This window comes from Petaurus breviceps, unplaced genomic scaffold, assembly GCF_028583685.1.
Source record: "Petaurus breviceps papuanus isolate PSGF00001 unplaced genomic scaffold, PetGlider_PUasm1.0 208, whole genome shotgun sequence".
Classification (NCBI taxonomy): Eukaryota; Metazoa; Chordata; class Mammalia; order Diprotodontia; family Petauridae; genus Petaurus; species Petaurus breviceps.
This window is the reverse complement of record NW_027185852.1, coordinates 21,448,237-21,469,562: the sequence shown is the minus strand read 5'-3', so window position 1 is coordinate 21,469,562 and position 21,326 is coordinate 21,448,237. Positions and strand designations below refer to the sequence as shown.

The 21,326-nt window shown below is 46.4% G+C and overlaps 1 protein-coding gene across 1 annotated transcript in view; it reads left to right on the top strand.

The window, feature by feature from the left end:
- Positions 1-2,465: 2,465 nt before the first annotated feature.
- Positions 2,466-21,326, top strand: part of LOC138165133 (ciliary microtubule-associated protein 2-like) — a 46,623-nt gene continuing 27,762 nt past the window's right edge. The window contains exons 1-6 of the mRNA XM_069093286.1: positions 2,466-2,518; positions 4,929-5,019; positions 6,293-6,457; positions 11,358-11,479; positions 16,678-16,822; positions 20,534-20,677. Coding sequence (XP_068949387.1) covers positions 2,466-2,518; positions 4,929-5,019; positions 6,293-6,457; positions 11,358-11,479; positions 16,678-16,822; positions 20,534-20,677 — 720 coding nt within the window. The remainder of the gene's footprint in view (positions 2,519-4,928; positions 5,020-6,292; positions 6,458-11,357; positions 11,480-16,677; positions 16,823-20,533; positions 20,678-21,326) is intronic.

Genomic DNA, 21,326 nt, shown 5'->3' with positions numbered 1-21,326 from the left:
AGGTTGCCTCCTGATCCATTCTTCCTCTGATTACCTTGTTTAGTTTATTGTATTAACCATATGCTTCAATAGACTAAAACTGCATTAAGACTTTTGGGAGACCCTATATTCTCTATCTCCTCATATGTGTGCATATTGTTTTCTATGAATGAATGTAAGCTTCCTGAGGACATGGACTGATTCATTTTTGTCTCTATCTCTAGTGCTTGTCAAATTAAAAACCCCTGTGAACTGTCAAAATGGAAGAAACCCCAGGTCCAGGAAAGGGGCCTGGAATGGGTCCGATCCCAGCATTCACAGGTTATTAATGCATTTATTCCTGAGCTGGAGCTTGCAAGCTAGAATAGTGAGGCAGGGTCCACATCTGTTCAAAGCCCATTTGGAAAGAGTGAGATATTTATACTTTTCAAACAAAGAAAGGCAGGGAATTGGGCTGGGTCCTAGAAAGGAATGTGGCAGGGAACCCCATTCCCAAGGGGAGGGGAAAACCCAGGAAACAGGAAGCGAGGCCCTTTGATACACAAATCAGAAGGCATTCTTGGTGCCAATCAGGCTTGCCAGTGCAAGTCTTGAGCTTGTGCTCAACAGTAAAAGAAGGGGATGTCCCCCCAAACCACAGAACAAGAACTGTCTGAGAGCCCCTTAGGCAGCAGTCAGGGAGATCTCTGGAGATCAGGATGTCTCTCAAAGGTCCCTAAACCACCTAATGGCTCAGAGCTGGTGTGAGCTTACCTGGCTTCTGAGTTTCTGGTGCTCTTCATATCCAGCTGGGTGCGCTCTTGGTCACTACAAATGACTGTTGGTATGTCAAGCCACTCTATCTTGGCTGGCATGGCCAGTTACCTGGATAACTGGGGGACTCAAGCCAATCACAGTAGGTGCATATCCATTTTCACATGTTCATCATGGTGCCTGGCACACAGTAGGATCACAGGCAGAAGACCACCAATCTAGAGTTAGCGGCAACCTCTGATGCCAACTTGTCTAGCCCTTTTCATTTTACAGATAGATGGGGATACTGAGGCTCACACAGTGAGGTGGAGGAAGGGTGTGGCTTATCTTCCAATGAATGATGAAACCACCAGTGCTTCCTGGTGAGAGGCTCCAGACTGAAAGTTGGAAGAGACCTTGGAAGGAAGGCTGATTGAGGAAGCTTTCTCAATGGGAATTCCCTCTGCTGAGGAAATCACACATCTGGTTTCCCCCCCCCTCTCCAAAAATGAGAATCCAGGAAAAGTTTTTTTAGGATTGGGAATTCTTGAGAATGTGTCAGCAGATAGGAAGAAAATAGTGGAGAGAGAACAATGGAGGATGCATTAAAAAAAAAAAATAAAGAAAGGTGGGCTGCCAAGCCAAAGTCCAGGAGGTCATAGGAAATAAAACAAGGGGCATGAGGAGAGAGATTAGTGCTACTGAGAAGTAGGAAAAGTAGAGCAAAGAGGAGAAAGAGACCTGTGATGCTAAGATTCCGAAGGAAGAAGGGCTGTGCACATTCCCGTCTGATAACCTCAGGCATCTCAAGGAAAGAGACAGGGTCATCTATGTCTGAACAAGCTTCAGACAAGGGGCAAAGGTTTGGAACAGATGCTGAAGGGGATGAGGTAGGGTGTGGAGAAGAGCACAATTGTCCAGCACTCTGGCAATAGCTGAGGTTGAACATTTTCAAGTTATAGAGTGAGAAATGGGACGGATAGGGAGTTATGGAGGAGGGACAGCACAGATGATGAGGTAAGGCTGGGGATGGAGGTAAAGGAAGACAGAGAAGCCGAGGTGGACCGTTCTTCCTGTTTTTCCCTCTTTTCTTTCTCCCTTCTTCTCATTCTCTCCCTTCTCCTTTCTCCCCCTCCTCCCTCCTCACTTCCTTTCCCCACTCTCCTCCTCCTTCCTCTCTTCCCTTTTTTGCCTCCCCATCCATTTCCCCTCTACTTCTTTTTTCCTTCTCTTCTTCGCCTTTCCCTCATCTATGACCCCCTTCTCTTGTCTGCCCCTCTTTTCCCATTCCCTTCTCTAGCCTACCTCCTTTCTCACCTGCCTCTCCCTCCTCCCCCTTCTTTCTATTTCCCCATCCGTCCCCGCCCTTCATTCCCCTCCTCTTTTCTCCTCCTTTCTTCTCTCTCTCCTCTCTCTTTCCCCTTCTCCTTCCTTCCCCTCCTCTTTTCCATACGTGACAGAGCCTCTTTCTTTCTTTCCCCTTCTTCCCTTCCTTCTCTTCCTCTATTTCCTTTCTTCTCTCCTCCCTTCCCTTCTTTCCCACCTATTCTCTCCATTCCCTTTTTTCTCCCTTCTCACAGCTCCCCCGCCCCTCTCCGCAACTCCAGGTCACAAGAGCCTAGAGGGCGTTGCCTGGCAGCTTGGGGGCGGGGCGAGCCCCCAGGCTAGGGCCCCCCACCCAAGTTCTAGAAAGCTTACAGTGGATCCAAGGAACCCCCTGCAGAGTCTTGGAAACGTTTCTCCAGACCTTGAGCATGGCTACAACCAAGCTTTTTATTGGAGCGCCCTTCGGGGTGCAGTCAGCAAGGTTGGGTTGGGGAGTCCAGGGTGGTCTTTCGCCAGAGGGGCAGGGGCTGGGCGGTAACTCCTCTTCCTTACCCCTTGTTTTTCCTCTGCCATCCTTGGCACTGGTTCAAATTCAGCCAATACCACTGACTTGCTGTGTTACCTTGGGCTAGTCCTGTCTCCTTGGCCTCAGTTCCCTTCATTGTAACCTGAAAGAGTAAGATTTCATGATTTCTAAATGCCCTTCCCTAAGAGCTGGCCTCAAGCCCTAACTAAGGAAACACCTTGGAAAGAGCTGGATTTGGCGAGAGGGGACCTGGATGGGAGTCCGGCCCTGCTACTTCGTGACCTTGAGCCAATATACTCTGCATTCTACTGACACTCACCGCCTGGCTGTTCCTCCCACCAGACACTATATATCCCTGCTCCAGGGACAGCCCATGCCTGGAATTCACTCCCTCCTTGTCTCCATCTCCTTGCTTCCTTGGTTTCCTTCAAATTCCATCTAAATGCCCATCTTCTACTGGATCCCTCTCCCAGTCCACCTCAATCTTAGTGCCTTCCCTCTGGGATTAACCTCGATTTATCCTTTATCTTTTTTATTAAACAGAATTGTTTGCATGGGATCTTTCCCGTTAAAATGTGAGATCCCTGAGATCAGGGACTGTTTTTGCCTCTCTTTGCCTTTATTCTTTCATTTGATCCTTGTAACAGCCCTGAGAGGTAGGTGCCCATTAATGGGCATTAAACATATTCTACAGATGAGGAAACTGAGGCAGACTGAAGTTATGGCCAGGGTCATACAAGTAGTAAGTGTCTGAGTCTGCATTTGAACTCAAAATTTTCCTGACTCAAGGCTAGGGACTTTACCCACTGTACCACCTAGCTGGTGAGGAGAGAATAAGTTCATATTTTCCTTCTTATAAGATCCCTTCCTTTGCAACATTTCCCTACTTCTAGTCTCTCCCCTTTCCAACCCACTTGCCACAAAACTACAGAATGAACATGCTGACTTTCTCATTCGCCTGATTGTAAATCTTTCTTTAGTGTCCCTCTCTGGTCTCAAGGCTCCTCCTCTGCTTGGCATGTCAAACCCTTTACCCATCTGGCACCATTCTGCTTTTCCCAGAGAATTCCCCATTGTTCTTCTTACTCTGCTTAAGGGTGTTTGAGACTGTTTGCTGTTCTCTGGACTAAGAATTCTACCTCCCACCTTTGCATAAGCTGTTCCTAGAAAGCACTTCCTTCTCACCTCTACCTTGGAGAGCACTTAGCTCCTATCAAGGAAGAATTCAGGTGCCACCTCTCAGATGGGAGTGTTTCCTTATCCCCTTAGTCTTTAGTAATGATTCCTTTCTCCAGTAATCTTATATTTGCTCATTTGGGTTTTTATGTTATTTCTCTCAGTAGGATGTAAAGTGGCCCCAAGGTCAGGAATTGGTTTGTCTTTCTCTTTGTATTCTCTGTATCGAGTATAATGCCTTGCGCATAGCAGGTGCTGAGGGGTTGAATTGAATTACTACTCATTTTATTAACCATATTCCATGTGTGGGTGGAGAGACATCTAGCCCTGTGAGTATCCTTTCTGCCTCTGTCCCCCAATTGTGTCCTGGGGATTCCCGAGGACCCCTGACACTATACGTCATATGTTGGACCTGCAAATCCCTTCACCTTTGTGAAAGGTTGGCATGGTGGCAAAGGATGAGATTTAGTCAGTCTGGCCCTGGAGATCTGCACTAGGACTTATGGGGCAACATTACAGGGAAGCAGATGCTGGTTCAATATGAGGAAACACTTCTAACAATTCTAAGATGGAGTAGACCGCCTTGGCAAAGTGCTGTGTTCCCTGGCACTAGAAATATTCAAGAAGAGGCTGGGTGCCCATCCCTGTGGTGGTAGAATGGGGACTTTTCAGGCATCAGGTAGGTGTTGAAGCTGACATCATCTGAGGTCTCTTCAAAGGCCAGTGTTCTCTAATTTCAGTTTATTTTTAGTGTCCTCTTTCCCCTTCCTTAAAAGGCAAGCGGTGATGTCAGAATCTCAGAGTACTTGTGCTGAACAAGAAACAAAGATCACCCTCTTCTGATGTTCTCAAAGTTTGGTCAGAGGGTCCTCTGGGTCCCCAAGACCATTTCCGGGGTCCATGAGGTCAAAACTATCTTCAAAATAATCCTGTGACACTTTAATTTCTCATATTGCTTTTAGTAGCTGTAACCCATATAAAGAGAAGCTCTTTGGGGTTGGGGAAGGCTGTTTAAAAATGTTTTGAGTCTAAAAAGGTCCTGAGGTCAGAAAGTTTGAAAATCTCCGATTTAGTCCAAGCTCTTCACAGAGACCCAGAAAGGGGCAGGGAGCTTGCCCAGCATCCCCCAGCAAGCGCATCACGGCAGAAGTATTTCACCTGGAGATTTTTTTGTCTCTTTCCGGGCTAGGTTTGATGTGAGCGCAGTTATCACACAGCCGAAGAAGCCGCAGCCCACCTTTCCCCAGGTGTTATACTCCAAGCACTATCTGCCCAAAAGGGTGAGTGGTTCCATCCCATTGTCAAGGCCTGAAGAAGGGGATTATGGGGCAGGGGATGCCCAGGGATATCTCTCAGTTCTGCTGAATTTGCCAAGGGGAGGGGGGCACAGTCAAAACGAAAAGGAACGTCGGGCTTGCCCCAAACCAAAGCCCTATTTTCCTACCAGACCATCCTGACACATTTTCCTGAAAAACTCTTTTTTGGGTGGTTCTAATCAAGTCAAGTGTCTAGTCTGTGCCAGGCACTGTGCTGAGCACTGGGGATACAAACAAAGGCAAAGGACGGTTCCTGCCCTCAAGGAGCTCCCGGTCAAACGGAGGAGACGACGTGGATCCATTTCTGGACAAACAGGATGGAGACAGGACAAAGCAGACGCTTTGTGCAAACTGGGGGACTTTGCCGGGCATGCCAGGGGATGGCCAGGAGGAAGCACAGGATTCTGGGGACGGGGGACGGGCAACGAAAATGCACTAGCAGGGAAAAGGATTGTCCAGTGTGAGGAAGAGCCAGAGGCACCAGGCTCTGCGGCAAAGCACGCCTCCAGGAGGACGGGCGGAAAGAGCCAGGTGTAAGGAGGCTGAAAAGGAAGGAGGTGCCAGGCTCTGAAGGGCACTTTAAACGTCAAGCAGACGGCTCTCTGTCTGCTCTAGACTGGATTTTGGAGGTAGTAGGGAGCCACGGAGCTCAGTGCGAAGGGAAGTGACGTGCCCTCTGGGAAGGTCACGCTGACAGCTGAGTAGAGGATGGACTGGGGTGGAGGAGGGGCTCAAGGCAGGCAGACCACCAGCAGTTTAGTAAAGTCCAGGTTTGAGGTGACGCGAAGCTTAGAACAGGAAATGAGAGCGGGGCGAGATCTCAAAACTTGAAGCTTAAACTCGGTAAACTGCACTCCCCATCTGAGAACTGTCGAAGAAAGTTTGAGAGGGGGGGGGCAGAGAGGAAAGGTGCAGAGAAGATACTTTATGGTGGAAGGAGGACCCTGACACCTGAGGTGCCAATTCTAGTTTGCCAAAAATTTCCCCCTCTGTCCTTGCTCATGCCTTCACCTGGAAAACGGGTTGATTTAGCTCGAGGGTCACCTATGGTTCCTTCAAGTCTAACCATTACACCTTCTGGGTTCCTCTCCATTCCCAGGTCCCTCCCAGCCCTGACATTCCCTGTTCTAAGGCCCTTCCCAGCTCTGATCTTCTTATGTGTCTGCAATTCTGCCTTTTTCAAGTAAAGTAGAGCAGGACCCTGGAGAGCCAATTATTACCCTGTTCTGACTTTTAGACCCATATGGGACCTGGAATGTACCGCTTCAGTGATGGATGCTTCGATGAGGAGGAGGCGAAGAAAGCCATTGGAACTGGATGGGCCAAGGCTCAGGAGGCCACCAGGCTGACCCAGTTGCCTCACTTCCAGTATAAATCTATCATCAAAGAAAAGAAATTTCTTGTAAGATCCTTGTTTTCCTCTTCCTGATAAGGATTCTCCTCTTCATCCATGCTCCTAGATTAATTGTCCCTCAATCACATGATACTAAACAGCAGGGATGTAAATGTAATCCCAACTTAATGTTGGAAAAACTTCCTAAAAATTGACCAAGAGTGAAATGAGTACTTCTATCTTTTCAGGTATGTCATAACAGGACAGTCTTGTTCACATACAGGTTGGACTAGTTGGTTGTGAAAACAGTTCTTTCAATTTTGTAATTCTGTAATTCTGTGATTCTCTTGGAATTTTCCCTTTCATTCTTTTAAAAAAATTTTAAGGTTAAATTTTATTTTTAATAATTTTTTTTGTAGTCATTGAAAAATCTGCCTTCTCTCCCTCTCACCTCCCTTTTTCCCCATTGAGGAAAAAAGGGAAACTGAAATCTGTTACCTAAACATGTAGTCAGGAAAAAAATTGCCCCCCATTGACCATGTCCTCCCAAATATGCTTGAGTCCATACTCTCTCTTTGAGGAGGTGGCTAACATGTTTCATTGTGAATCCTCCGGAAATTCATCTGCTCATCGTATTGATCAGAGTTCCTAAGGCTTTCAAAATTGTCTTTGTTGTTATCATATAAATTGTTCTCCTGGTTCTACTCACATCATTTTGTATTAGTTTATACAGGTCTTCCTAGATTTCTCTGAAACTATTGCCTTCGTCATTTCTCATAGCACAATAGTATTCTATCACTTTCATGTACTATAACTTATTTATCCATTACCTAATTGATAGATGGGCAGGGAGGTGGCAAAGTGAATAGAGTGCCTGACCTAGAATCAGGAAAAACCTGAGTTCAAATTTGGCCTTAGACACTTAATAATTGTGTGACCCTAGGCAAACACTGAGCCCTGGTTGCCTCAGTTTCCCCATCTGTAAAATGAGATTGAGTAGGAAATGGCAAACCACTCCAGGATCTTGGATCCAAAAAAAAAAAAAACTTCAAATGGGGTCACAAGGAATCAGACATGACTAAACAACTAAAATGATGGATACCCCCTCACTTTCTAATTTTTGCTGCTGCTGCTGCAAAAAGCAACCCTGATAGAAATATGTTTTTACATATAGGTTCTTTTTCCACTTTCTTGGATCTCTTTGATGTATAGATCTAGTATGAGTCAAAGGCTATGCACAGTTTAATCACATATTTGGCAGTTTCAAATTGCCCTCCAGAATAACTGGACTGGCTCACAGATCTATCTACAATATATAAATGTGTCTCTTCTCTTACAGCCTTGCCAGTTACTTTATCCAGCTTTTCTAAAATCCTGATGGGGTCCTTTAATTTTTTTGTTTATTTTTTGGTTGGATTTATCTAGGTCTGAAAGGGGTAAATTATTATGGCTTTACTGTTTCTCCCTATAACTCTTAACCTCTCCTTCATTCATAAGGCCTTCCCATCCTGTTCTGTGTTCAGATGCTTCCTATTCATCAGGTACAAAGGTGACCTTCACCCACCATCTCTCAGGTAGATGCTCTGAGGTCCTAGTCAAAGCATCTAAAATTGAATGTGTTTCTGCTATCAGGGAAGGACTGCACTGAGCATTCACACTCTTTGGTCCACAAATGGGCCTCAGTTTCCCCCTCTGTAAAATGAACAAGTTGGATGAAAAGACTTCTATGGTTCCTCTCAGACCCTACAATCAATTCTAAAGCCCAACTTCCTTTGGACAAGCACAAGGTGGGGGTGGTTTCTCTCAAAATGTCAGTTCTATGATTGAGATCTTCACTAACAAGGGAGCCTATTCATTCTAAATTGTTCTAAGAAGTCTCTTATTGGTAATATATATAAAATATATATAATTTTATTGGTAATATATATAATATATAATAATAATCCAAAGCAAATATAATGTCTTAAAAACAACTTTTCAAAAAGGTGAAGCTATTAAAAAGGCCTGATATTTTAAAGCACATAAATACTGCCTTTTAATTCAGTTCAATGAAATTTAGCCAGACACTATCAGGTGCTAGGGATACAAAGACACCCCATCCAAAAAAATTAAGTTCTGTCCCTAAGAAGCTTACATTTTATCAGGGGAAAATAGCACAAATATAACTAATTACATACAAAATAAATTCAAAGTAGTTTGGTGTTGGGGGGTAGTGTTTATAGAGAGGGCTTTAGTGGTTGGTTGGCTGGAGGGGTCAAGGAAGGTTTTATGTGGAACAGAATTTTGAAAGAAGCAATAGATTGTAAGAAGAAAAGGTGAAGTAAGGGTGCATCCCAGGCATGAACAGCCCTGCAAAGGCATGCAGGTGGGAGATGCAATATCATAGGTGACGATCAACAAGAAGACCAGGTTGTGAAGAGCTTTAAAAGTTAAACAAAAGCATTTCCATTTTATCCTAGAGACCATCAGAATTCATTGGAGTGACAGGATTGTAACTCCAAATTCATAACATACATAGAAAAAGCCATTTCAGGGGGTGGTACTAACAACAGTGGGAATCAGGAAAGCCTCTTCTAAGAGTCCACAGGATCATAGGTCCAGAGCTGGAAGAGACTTTTGAGGCCTTGGAGTCCAATCCTTCATTTTACAGATGGGGAAACTGAGACAGACAACAGTTAAATGACTGGCCCAAGGTCATAGTGCTAGTAACTGTCAGAGGCAGGGTTTGAACCAAGGCCTTTCTCTCCAGCTGGGTCTTGAATGGTAATAGTAATAACAGACATTTCTATATTGCTTTAAAGTCTGCCAAACACAACGCGGGTTATCTTACTCACGCCTCACAAAACCCCTGTGAACTGGGTGCTATCATTATCATACCCATTTCTGTGCATGAGAAAACTGAGGCTCAGAGAGGCTTAGTGACGTTTACTAGGGGTTTTGAGGTTTCACAACTGGGAGGTTTCTTACAAGTAAAAAAATTTGTGATTATAGACAAGATGGGAACTCTGAGGACATCTAGTTAAATCTCCTGTCCCAGGAAGGGATTCTCCTCTCCTCAGACCTCCCCACATACACCTTTCCTTCCAGGAACCTTCTATGACATCTGCCTGAATGCCTTCACTGACGAGGAGCTCAATATTGCCCAGGACCCCCTGTTTTCTTCTTAAATTCCTCACTTTGAGAAACAGCCCCTCCCACTGCCGAGAATGTCTTTCTATAGAATTGAGATTAGCCTTCATCTAACGTCCTCATACTGTTCTTTGTTTTGCCTTTTGGGGCCAAGCAGAATAAAAGAAATCCTGCTTCCACAAGCCAGTCCTTCAGGTACTTGATGAATGACAGTCATATCTCAAGGCTAAACCTTTCCAAGTCCAGAGAACAGACTCTAGATAACCAAAGAGTGAGTTCTCAGTAGAGCAAGCAGGTTCCAGAATAGATTTTTTAAATGATGGTACTTAGTAGATTTTCCAGTTCTTTCCCCCAACTTTAAGAGAACATAGCCCACTGTCTCCCAGAGGAGTGCACTTTCTCCTTAACCTCTGTCTCACAGGGTCCCTCTCTTCCTTTGAGGTGTGGTTCTGGCATCATGGTTTTTTTTTTGTAATAATATTTTCATCTTATTATATAATATTTTATTCATTTAAACATTCATTTAATTTTTTAAATTCTAGATTCTGTTTTCCTCTTATCCCTCCCCCATCCGTTGAGAAATTGATATTGATATCATTATACAAGAGAAATAATACAAAATACATTTCCATATTAGTCATGTTGCAAAAAGAAAAAGCAAGAAAAAGAGAGGGAAATTATTCTACTTCAGTCTGTGCTCAGACTTTCTTAGTTCTTTCTTTGATGGTGGACAGCATTTTTTATCATGGGTCCTCTGGAATTGTCCTAAATTATTGTCCTCGAAGAGTAGCTAAGTCTTTCACAGTTGATTGTTGTAAAACATTGTTGTTAATGTGTACAGTGTTTTCATGATCTCACTTTGCATCAGTTCTTATAAGTCTTCCCAGGTTTTCCTGAAACCACCCCCTCCTCGTTTCTTCTAGCACAATAGCATTCCACCACAATCATATGCCACAACTTGTTTAACCATTCCCCAACTGATGGACATCCCTTCAATTTCCAATTCTTTGCCACCACTAAAAGAGCTGCTATTATTTTTGTTACATATGGGTCCTTTCCCCTTTTTGTGATCTCTTTGGGATACAGACCTAGAAGTGGTATTGCTGGGTCAGAGGGTCATGGTTTTATATCCCTTTGGGCATATTTCTGAATTTCTCTCCAGAATGGTTGGATTGGTTCACAACTCCATCAACAATGCATTAGTATCCCAATTTCCCCACATTCCTTTTTTTTTTTCATACTAGCCAATCTGGTAGGTGGTGTTGCCTCAGAGTTATTTTAATTTGCCTTTCTCATGTCAATAGTGATTTAGAGCATTCTTTCCTAACTTTGATTTCTTCTTCTGAAAGCTGTTAGGCACTATCTTCTGAATGAAGACTCCCAATCTCAGCTGCTTGGGCCCTGCCCCGTGCCCCCAATTCCTCTTATCTGGCTGTCTTATATTGATTATATTGATATAATATTTATTCATTTTATATTTATGCTGTACATATTTTCACATGTACTTGTCTTTCCCAGTGGAAGGTAAGTGGGGATTACTCTGCTCTTTACACTTATATCCCCAGTGCCTAGCACAGTGCTTCACACCTGTAGGAAGTGCTTGTTAACTAATTGAGTGCCCACATGCAGTTCCATCCTCTTCTTGTCCCGGTGCCAAGCTCTTGCTCAACAATTTGGCTGCTACCAAAAGGCCTTGGGGAAAGCCGGGATCCAAGTTGGGGCTAGTGTTGCATTTAGCCAGTCTTTGGCTTCTCTTGGGAACAGCAAGTCCCAGGTTCCAGGTTTACCACAGAAGCTTCCTGATATTTTTCTTAATTGCTTTTCTTGTGTCTTTAACAAGGGAGAACAGATCGGTCCAGGATCCTACAATTATAAAGACTTCATTGAATTGGCCCAGGAAAAACCATGCAGCACCGTGGGCTTGCTCAGCTCTGGGGGAGTGCGCTTCTCGAAGATGGCGGGGGTAGGTCTTTCTGGCAGAGTCTGCCTCTCCAGTGGTCGCTCCCTCCAGGTATGGTGCAGGGGAAGCAAAAACCTTTCATTCCCAGACAGAGCAGATCAGTCTTCCGGGTGGAAAAGTCTTTGGAGTTCACTGGGTTCACCCTCATTTTGCAGAGGAAGAGACCAAAACCCAGACAGAGTGTCTTGGGTAAGAGGCAGTGCACGTGGAATGCATAAGGTGTCATTTTTGGAGTTAAGAAGCCCGGTCCCGAAACCTGCCTCAAGCCCTTCCCATCTGGGGGACCCTGAATACATGTTTCCTAACTTTGGGGGGCTTCATCTTTCTCATCTGTAAAAAGAGAGGATTGGACTCAATGTTCTCTAAAACACCTTCTGACCCTGGATCTAAGATCCTTTGGGACACAACTAATAAGAACCAGGACTGGCATCTGATCCCAGGTCTCTCAGCCCCACATGTAGGAAGCTTTCCACTGTGCCACGTTTGTCCCTAAACAAAAGGGAGCACCTTCAGGGACTTCCTTGGCAGGATGCCTCTGGCAGCCTGTCCCAAAGATCTCTGTCACTGGACATTTTATCAGTGACTTGGATAAAGCTGTGGACAGTAGGCTCATTACATTTGTAGATGACTCAGGTGGGAAGGATAGCTAACCCATTAGATGGCAGGCAGAGTCCAGACATAAAAGGATTTTGATAGCCTAAGATAGTGGAGGCAAACTGTCTAAGAGAAAATAGGGGAGACATGTAGAAGCCTTATTCTCGGGTTCAAAAAATCAGTCCCGTGGTAAGGTAGGGGAGGCCCAGTTAGACGGCAGTTTGTCTGAAAAAGATCTGGGGGTTCTAGAGGACCTCACCCAAATCAGTGTGATTAAGAGGGGCATGGCTTCCAAGAATAAGAAGGTGATATTCCTCTAGCGCTTTGCTCTGGCCAGCCACAGCCAGGATATTTTGTTCGCTTCAGTTACATGGAATGAATTCTGGGCACCCCCATCTGGGAAGGACAAGAATCATCTAGATATTGTCCAGAGAAGGGGGTAAAAGACTTGGAGTCTATTTAGCCCAGTAGAAGATTGGTTGGTTGAAGCAACTAGAAATACTCACTTGGAGTAAGCTGAAGGGCAGGGACAGGGGAAGTGAAAGATGTCTTCGAGTCTTTGAAGATCGACAGGTGGCAGACGGAGAGTAGATCGATTCAGGTTGGCCTGGAGGGCAGGTTGTGAACCAGTGGATAGAAACTGCAGTGAGGCCAGGTTAAGCTTGATGTGCTTCCCAACAAAGAGGCAGGGCCACCTCGTGAGGCAGTGAGCTCCCTGTCACCTGAGGGCTTCCAGCAAAGCCTGGGTGTCCACTTGTCAGGGGTACTATAGTGGGATTGCTCGTTTGGGCTGTTGGGTTGTTGTTCAACCTAAGTTGGACCAGGTTATCTCTCAGTTCTGAGAAGATGTGATCTTGTGAAGAAGATGTACCTGTGACTGGGCAGTGGGGGGTAGGGGTGGTAACTAGGGGAGGAGATCTATAGGAAGGGGAAAGACACAACTCTTTTTTTTTTTTGGAGGGTCACAGAATCTCAGAATGAAGAGAAACCTCAGAGATCACCTAGACCCTTAATTCCTTGCACTAAACCAAAATGTTTTCCGTCACTGCCCCTTTAAGTGGGCCATCTGGCCTTTGCTTAAGCAGCCCCGGCAGGCTCAGTGACCTCCTGGGTCAGTGTATCCTATCATTAAAGGCAGCTTTCTTGGGAAATTCTTCCTTATTTAAACTGGAAGCCTGAATTCGAATCCTGCCTCAGACACGTAGTAGCTGTGTGACCCTGGCTAGGTCACATAACTTTGCTCAGCTTCCATTTCCCTCCAACATTGCTGTGAGACTCAAATAAGAAAGTACATGTTATGTGCTTGATGTTAGCCATTGTGAGTATAGATTCTGGGTCAAGCAGGAATGGTCAGCTTCCAGGGGCAGAGCGTGGGGCAGCTGTGAGCAGATAGCTTCTCTCCAGTTAAACATTCCAGTCCCTCCATCTCTCCCTCCTGGGCCCGACTCCCAGGCCCTTCCGAGATTCTGTCCCATTTCCCTGGATGCATCTCACAGGGCGTGGTGTCTCTCATGTTAGGCAGCTTCCCGAGCCAGAATGGGAACATGGAGCATCAGAGCAGGCAGTGTGGTTCAGGGGAGAGACTGGAGAGCCAGGGCCCCAGCTCCGAGTACAGCTTCTCACACGGAGTGAGTGTTTCAGGAATGACTGATCCTCTCCGTCATCCTCCTCTGGGCCTGCTCCAGTTTGTAAACATCCCTTCTGATACGTGGAGCCCAGGCCTGAGCCTGGGCTCCCCCTGGGGTGCTCTGCCTGGGGCAGGGCTCTCTGCTTCTCTTCTTTAGACGGCAAGGCCCAAGTCTGGACCATGGGCCTGGATTGGTTGTTTCTTGCTTTGGCAAGTGGGTTGGGTTCTTCCCCTCTGCTACCTTGGTAGTGATAGGGAGAGGTCACCAAGCTGTCTTGTGTTCAGCAGGGCCTGAAACAGCCTGGTGATGGATGGTGCCTCAGCTTAACAGGGGCTGGGGGAGCCAGGCCAGGCTCCATCTATAGGAGCCTCTGACCTGGGCAAGGAAGGCAGCCTTTCTGTAAAATGAAAGGTCAGACTAAAGGGGTGCTACAGTGCCTTCCAGCTCTGCTCTCTGGGGTCCTGTGCAGTCCTATGAAAAAAACAGAGTTCTGAGGGCCTGGAAAACTCTCATAGTCAATAGTCTATTTTTTTTTTCCACCTTTGCTGTACTGTATTATATTTTCCAACATCCCCTGTTCTAAGGCCCCTCCCAGCTCTGGCATTACCTATTCTAACTAGTAAGGCCAAAGGTCTGGAGCTGGAAGGAAACTTTAAAGGCCATCTAAGCCAACAGTCCCATTTTCCCTGTGAGGAAGGCCCCCCAGGTCAGTGGTCCAGTGATGCTCCAGGTCAGCACCGCCAGGTTTCGCACTCAGGACCTCTGCCTTCCAGTCCTCCAGTCTCTCCCCTGTACCACACTTCCTGCTCTGACTCTCCATGTTCCCGTGCAAAGTCCCCTCCCCAAACCCCGCAGTCTCTGCTCCACTTTCCCCTGTGCGGGACTCCCTTCCTCCCTCGGAGCTGGCCATGCCCTGAAGCTCAGAGATGCTGGGCAGGAGCCGTGCTGCTTCCGCTGGTCTGTGAGGCAGCAGTGACCTTCAGTGGGGATGGCGGGAACAGCAGGCGCGGGAAGGTGGTCGTGCACAGTGGCCGCGGCAGCAGGGGCTGGGGAGGGGCCTGCGTGGTCTCCTGCTCTCTGGGTCATGAAGGGACCGGTCTAGTTCTGTGTGCTCAGCAAAGAAACACCTGAGCCCAGACCTGAGAGCAGGTGTCGGTCCTCACCAGGTCTCCCTGAGCTCCTGTGGAGCCAGCAGCAGAACTGGGGAAGGCTCAGGGGAAAGCAAGAGGGGAAGAGAGGAGAGACGGGGAATCCCAGGGGGAGATGGAAGGACCTTAGAACAGGGAGTGTCAGAACTAGAGAGGCGCCTTAGAACAAGGGAGGTCAGAGCTGGAAGGGACCTTAGAACAGGGGATGTCAGAAGTGAGAGTGGTCTTAGAACAAGGGACGTCAGAGTTGGGAGGGACCTCGGGAAGGAACGTGTCACAACTGGGAAGGATTTTAGAGGAGAATGTCAAGCTTGGGAGGGGCTTTGGAGACCATCCAGCACCTCCCAGGCCCCCTCCAGTCTCACAAAGCAGGGAAGTGAGGTGCAGAGAAGACAATGATTTATCCAAGATCACACATGCCAAGGCTCCAAAGGTTAGCGTCTCTGCAGCCAACGTGAAGAGGGCTGGTAGCTCCCCAGGGCTGTAAGTCAGTTTCTGGGACTCCAGGAGCGGTCAGTCTGTTCTTCTGATGCTGGTCCCTGCTCAAGGCAGCCCTGAGGAGTTTGGACAGAGGGCTGAGAGCAGAACTGGCCAGTGGGGAGGAGGGAGTGAGTGAGCTGGTGCTGGGAAGTGTCCCGAGTCAGAGGGTAGGAGAGAAGTGAGCTGTCAGTCTCTGGCAGGCCGGAATTGAAAAGCAAGCCGCTGTGCACAGAAGGCAGAGGGGGCTGGCAGCTGCCCACGATTGTTCGTGACTCTCCAGGCTAAAGTATCAAACGCAGTTTAGAGCCAATGATCAGGGATGGCTTGATCCAGTGGGGAGATCACAGAAAGGCCATGTTGGCAGGGGCCTCAGAGGCATCTGGGCCGTCTGGGCCCTGAACAAAGAACCTCCCTGGGGCATCCCTGACCAATGCCAGAGGTCATTCAGCCTCCAGTCAAGTAAGCTTGGTAATTCCCAAGGCAGTCCATCCCATCTGGGAGAGGAAGCCTGGCCTGACATTAAGGAGAAACCTCTCTCTTTTAGATTTCTGCCCACTGGTCCCAGCACTAAGAATAACCAGTCTTTTTATAGAACCATAAGGTTTGCTAAGCGCTTTACAAAATTATGTCACTTTATCCTTGTGACAACTCTTAAAGGTAGAGGATATTACTGTGCCCATTTTGCAGATGAGGAGATAGAGACAAAAGTTAAGTGACTTGCCCACACTCACACAGCTAGTAAGTGTCTGAGGTCAGAAGATGAGTCTTCCTGACTCCAGGTCTGGCATTCTGTGCCCTATGGTGCTCCCTGGTGAGAATAAAGGTGATACTTAAAGGCAGAATGAAAGCTCCCTGAGGGCAAGGATGGTTTCATGTTTCTCCTGGTTATAGCTAATAATGATGATGATGATACTATCTCCTTTGATCCTCACAACCACTCTGCTGCTATTACACCCACTGAGGTTAAGTGACTGGCCCAAGGTAACACATCCAATATGTATCTGAGGTTGGCTGAACCCTGACTTTTTCCTGACTCACATAAGTCCAACCCCTTCATTTGACACAGGGGGAAACTGAGACCCAAAGAGTTGAAATGACTTGGCCGAAGCCACCCAGATCCTAAGGGTCAGAGGGGAGAGCCCCGGCCCTGGAGCCCATCCTCTTCTCACTGTAACATTTTCTCTTGCTTAACCTGTTCTAATTCAGCACAAGGTAGGGAATGACACCTGGAAATGACTATTTAGTAAAACAAAAAGCCGGCCCCAAAGTTATAAAACCACCAGGAGTGGTTGGATGGGCTGATGGTCACGTCCTGTGTCACCTGTGATGATGCTTGTTCCTTCTCTCCACCTGGCAGAATTATTTTCCCGGCCCTGGGAATTATGGGAAAGGAGGGAACCCCTACACAGAGATGGAAGACAAGGCCTGGGATCGAGCACACACCAAAGGAATTATGTGCACCAAGGCTAAGAAAGCCTTTGAGCTCCCTTCTGAGGTGAGCCCAGGGGGCTTTGGGCTAGCATCTACTCATTCTTCAAATATTTGTAAATGTCTCCCCTGGGTGGGACCCATGGCTCAGTACTGGGGGTAAACAACGACACAGACATAGGTAAGCTATGCTCCCTGCTGCCTGCCCTAACAAAGAGTCCCCTGTAGTGTGAGGGGAGTTTTGTCTCCTCAGTTGTTCTACGAGGCTTAGGAGGTGGGGGTGGCAGTGAAGATACGTGTTCAAGTGCCTTTATTTATTATTATTATTATCTAAAAATTGCTCTGAGAGGTGCTGCTGGGCACACACATTCTTTGATTCCAAATTTGGTCCGTTAGACATGTTTGGGATGATGTGCCATGGCACTGGCCCTAAAGGTCTATGTTCTCTGCAGCGAAGGGAGAACATTGGCATGGAACACTCTCTGCCCAGAATTAGCCAACGTTCTACTTGTTTTTTCTGACTTAGCACAGTGCTTGGCATGTAATGGATACTGAAGAAATACTTATTGTTTGGAATCTCCATCCCCCACTCAGCTTTCCAGTTCATAAATCCCTGCCTTTGACATCAGTGGCAGGAAATCAATCAGATGCACCCATCTTTTTCTATAAAACACCTGGTCCCCTTCACATTGCTGGTGAGTGGTATGGATCCTATGATGTGCAATTGGCTCAGATGTCCTCTACCAATAAACTGAGGGCCAGGACAGGAGGGCACCTCTCACCCTAATGGTCAGTTCCTTCTTCCTCCTCCTGGACTTGAGGAGAAAGTCTCCCAATCAAGGGTCCAACGGGGGACCCATCCATGTCTCTTACCCTGCCCCACTGTTATGCCCTTCAGTGTTTCAAGCTGTGCCATGAAGCCTTCCCTTGCATAAGTTTTGCACCAAGTAAACAGCCCCTTTGGTACTATTTGTAAGCACTACTGCTTTGAGACATTGCTGCTTTGGTGGAAATCTCCAGATCTCAGCGTGTTGCCCACTTACTCCACTCCAGGGGCTGCCTGTTAAAACTCTTAGATTCCAATGCAAATTCCTCTGTTTGGAATTTAAAACACTTCCCACCTTGGCTCTAACCTACCTGTTCAGTCTTATTATACAACATTTTCCCCCATGCCCTTTTTTAAAGATAGATTTAATTTTTTTTCCTACTGAAATGCTTTCAATTCTCCAATTTGTTACTACAACTCAGCACCAGAGAGAATGCAGGCATTAGTCTGGCCAAAGTGGCTTTCTTGCTGTTCCTCACCCACAATGTTCCATCTCTCATCTCTGTGACTTTCCGCAGGCTGTCCCCATGTAGGGATGCCCTCCCTCTGCACCTCTCCCCCTTAGAATGTCTAAGATAGAAATCTGCATCCCCATCTCCTGTTCAGCTTCACTAACTCATATACCCCCCACCCCGGGACATTCGTTTCCTTCAGTACTTAGCTCAAATTCCACCTTCTGCATGAAGACTTGCTTGATTTCACATATATGTTATACATGTATTATTTATATTTAACATGTGTGTTATGTGTGTAGGTAAACATAGATATATGTGTGTGTGTATTCACACACATAAATATACATATGTGTATGTGTCCATTCTCAGAGGACCAAAACAACATCACTATGTCAGGGTCAAGGTACAGTGTGTCCCCTTGTGGCTGATCAGACCAGTCGAAGGTCAGAAGGCTCTACCACAGGTCGGGCACAAAGAGCCATGCGAATGTTTGGAGTGGAAATGGCCCTAAATGTGCACATTTCACATTTCTTTTGAGCTCCCACAGTTCTGCTTTGCTCATAGAGCACAGTGCCTTCTCTGATGAGGGATGCCATGCTGGGCCATCCTTTGCCAACATCTCCCATGTCTCACAATTGATTCCAAATTTCTGAAGAGAGACTTGAGAGTGTCCTTGCATTGCTTCTTCTGACCTCCATGTGAGTTCTCCCTAAAATAATCTTTTAGGCAAGTGTACATCTGGCATTTGAGTAACATGGGCAGCCCATTGGAGTTGTGCTCTCTGCAGCAGTTTGATTGAGAAAGAAAGTCTGTCTGGTGCCTCATCCTGCCAGGTGAGCTTCAGCATCTTCCTAAGACAATTCAGCTGGAAATGATTCTGTTTCCTGGCACGGCGCTGGTGGACTGGCCAGTTGTCACAGGCACACAGCAGTGAGGTCAGCACAGCGGCTCTGTAAACTGTCGGTTTGGTGGACAGCCTGATATCTCTTCTCTCCCACACTTCCCTGACATTCCCAAACACTGAGCCAGCTCTGGCAATGGGTGCTTCAACTTCTTCATCTATGTGTACGTCCCTGGAAAGGTACTGCCAAGGGAAGCAAACTTATCCACAGCATTCAAGATTTCCTCATTTGCCATAACTGATGGTTCTGCATGTGGATGGCGTGGTGCTGGCCGATGGAGAAACGGCTCTTTTTTGGGGTGTTCATTGTTAGGCCACATTCTGCAAAGTGGCAGAGAACTGATCCATCCTTTGTTGCATCTCAGCTTCAGAGGTTACATTGCGTGCAAATCATCTGTGAACAAAAAAGGTCATGCGCCAACACTCCCTCCACTTTGGTCTTGGCTTTTAAAAAAAGATTATTTGTTTTTAGTTTTCAACATTCACCTTTACAAGATTTTGAGGTTTAAATTCTCTCTCCCCTCCTTTCCCTCCCCCACCAAGATGTTGTGGAATCTGATATGGGCCATATATGTGCCTTGTAGCCTTTTGAAGTTAAATAATTTACCGTCAGTGAGGTAGCTGCCCTTGATGCCGTTTTCATCCTAGTTGAAGGTCTCGTACAGCACTGCTGCAAACATCATGCTAAGAAGGACACACGTATGTATATACTCACACATGTGCACACATACACAAATAAAATAGTGCTGGTTTCTCCTCCCCACTCTCTGACATATGATCTTATATTTATTTGAGATGTGTACATACACATATATGCATATGTGTATGTGCATATAGATCTATGTGTGTGTGAATATACATACTTAGAGAGAAGAGAGAAGATATACACAGATATATATATATATATTATATGTATATGTGTAGAGAGAGAAGAAAGAAAATATATACACAGATGTATATACATGATATTATATATGTATATAGAGAGCAGACATATACATAGATATATATTATTTATATATATATATAGAGAGAGAGAGAGGAGGGGGTAGAGGAGACAGAGACAGAGACAGAGAGAGAGGGAGGAAGGGAGGGAGGGAGGGACGGACGGAGGGAGGGAGGTCTGTCCTGATAGAATGGAAGCTCCTTGAAGGCAGGTTCTGCTTCATTTTTCTGTCCCCAGTACTTAGTTCAGAGCTTGACACACAGAGGCAGTTAACAAAGGCTCATTTATTGACTGACTATTGACAAGTTCTTGCAGGTGGCCTCCCTCCATGGGGCAGCAGCTCATGTGACCTCTAAACTGACTGGGTGCGCCTGGCTCCATCCCATTTACCTGGAGAGCTCTGGAGCCACTCTGGAACCCTCTGGAACCACTGGAACCCTCACTGAGTTCACAGGGATCCCGACATTGACTAGTCTGGAAGTTTCATGAGGGGCAGAATCATTTCCATTTTTCCACATTCTATCCCCAGATCTAAGCATGGAGCTTTGCCTACAGGATTAATTCTTGCTGAATGACATTGAATTTAGGAGATGGAAATGGTGCATTTCTTTGCTGTGACTCCTAATGCTTGGTTATTCCTCTGACTCTAGGGCAGTGGCTTATCACCAGGGACCTACACCTTCAAAAGTGGAGTGGAAGAGTTACTGACCCGGACCATAAGCAAGCGTGGGCCCTATGATATTTTCTCAGGAGACCGGTCCTTGCCTATCGCCTATGGGCACTATGCCACTCAGGTCTGTACTCTGGGTAATTCAGTCCAGGGAATCCACATGAACAGGAGGGGAAGAGGGCTTTGCTCATTATCTCTAGAAATGCATCTCTCCTCAAAGTTGGTAAGCCCTGGCAGGAGTCTGGAGGGACTGAGGGGTCCCCCACCCCTTCTTTAGGCCTTAGTTATGGGCCCTAAGCAGATAACTACAATCAATTAGAAAGTCAGAGCTCAAAAGGACCTCAGAGCACGGAATGTTAGCAACAGGGTGGTATGCTGGAGTAAGGAGAGGCCTGGGTTCAAATCCTGCCTCTAATATTTACTAGTTGTGTGACCATGATCAAGTTACTCTGAGCTTTTGTTTCTCCATCAGTGAAATTTGATAACTCATGGGGAGGTTCTAAGGATCATGTGAGATTATATGAAGTGTGTGACAAACCTGCAAGTGCCCATCACTTATTGTTGTCATTACTGAATTCGAGATTGTCCCCCGTGCCCCACCCCAAGGCATCACATTCCACTTTTGGAGAACATTCATTGTTAGGAAGCTGAAATCAAGCCCCTGGGGTATGCCCTGGTGTCTAGAGCACAGGACCTTCAGTCAGGAACACCTGAGTTCAAATCCAACCTCAGACACTTACTAGCTCTGTGACCGTGGACAAGTCACTTAACAC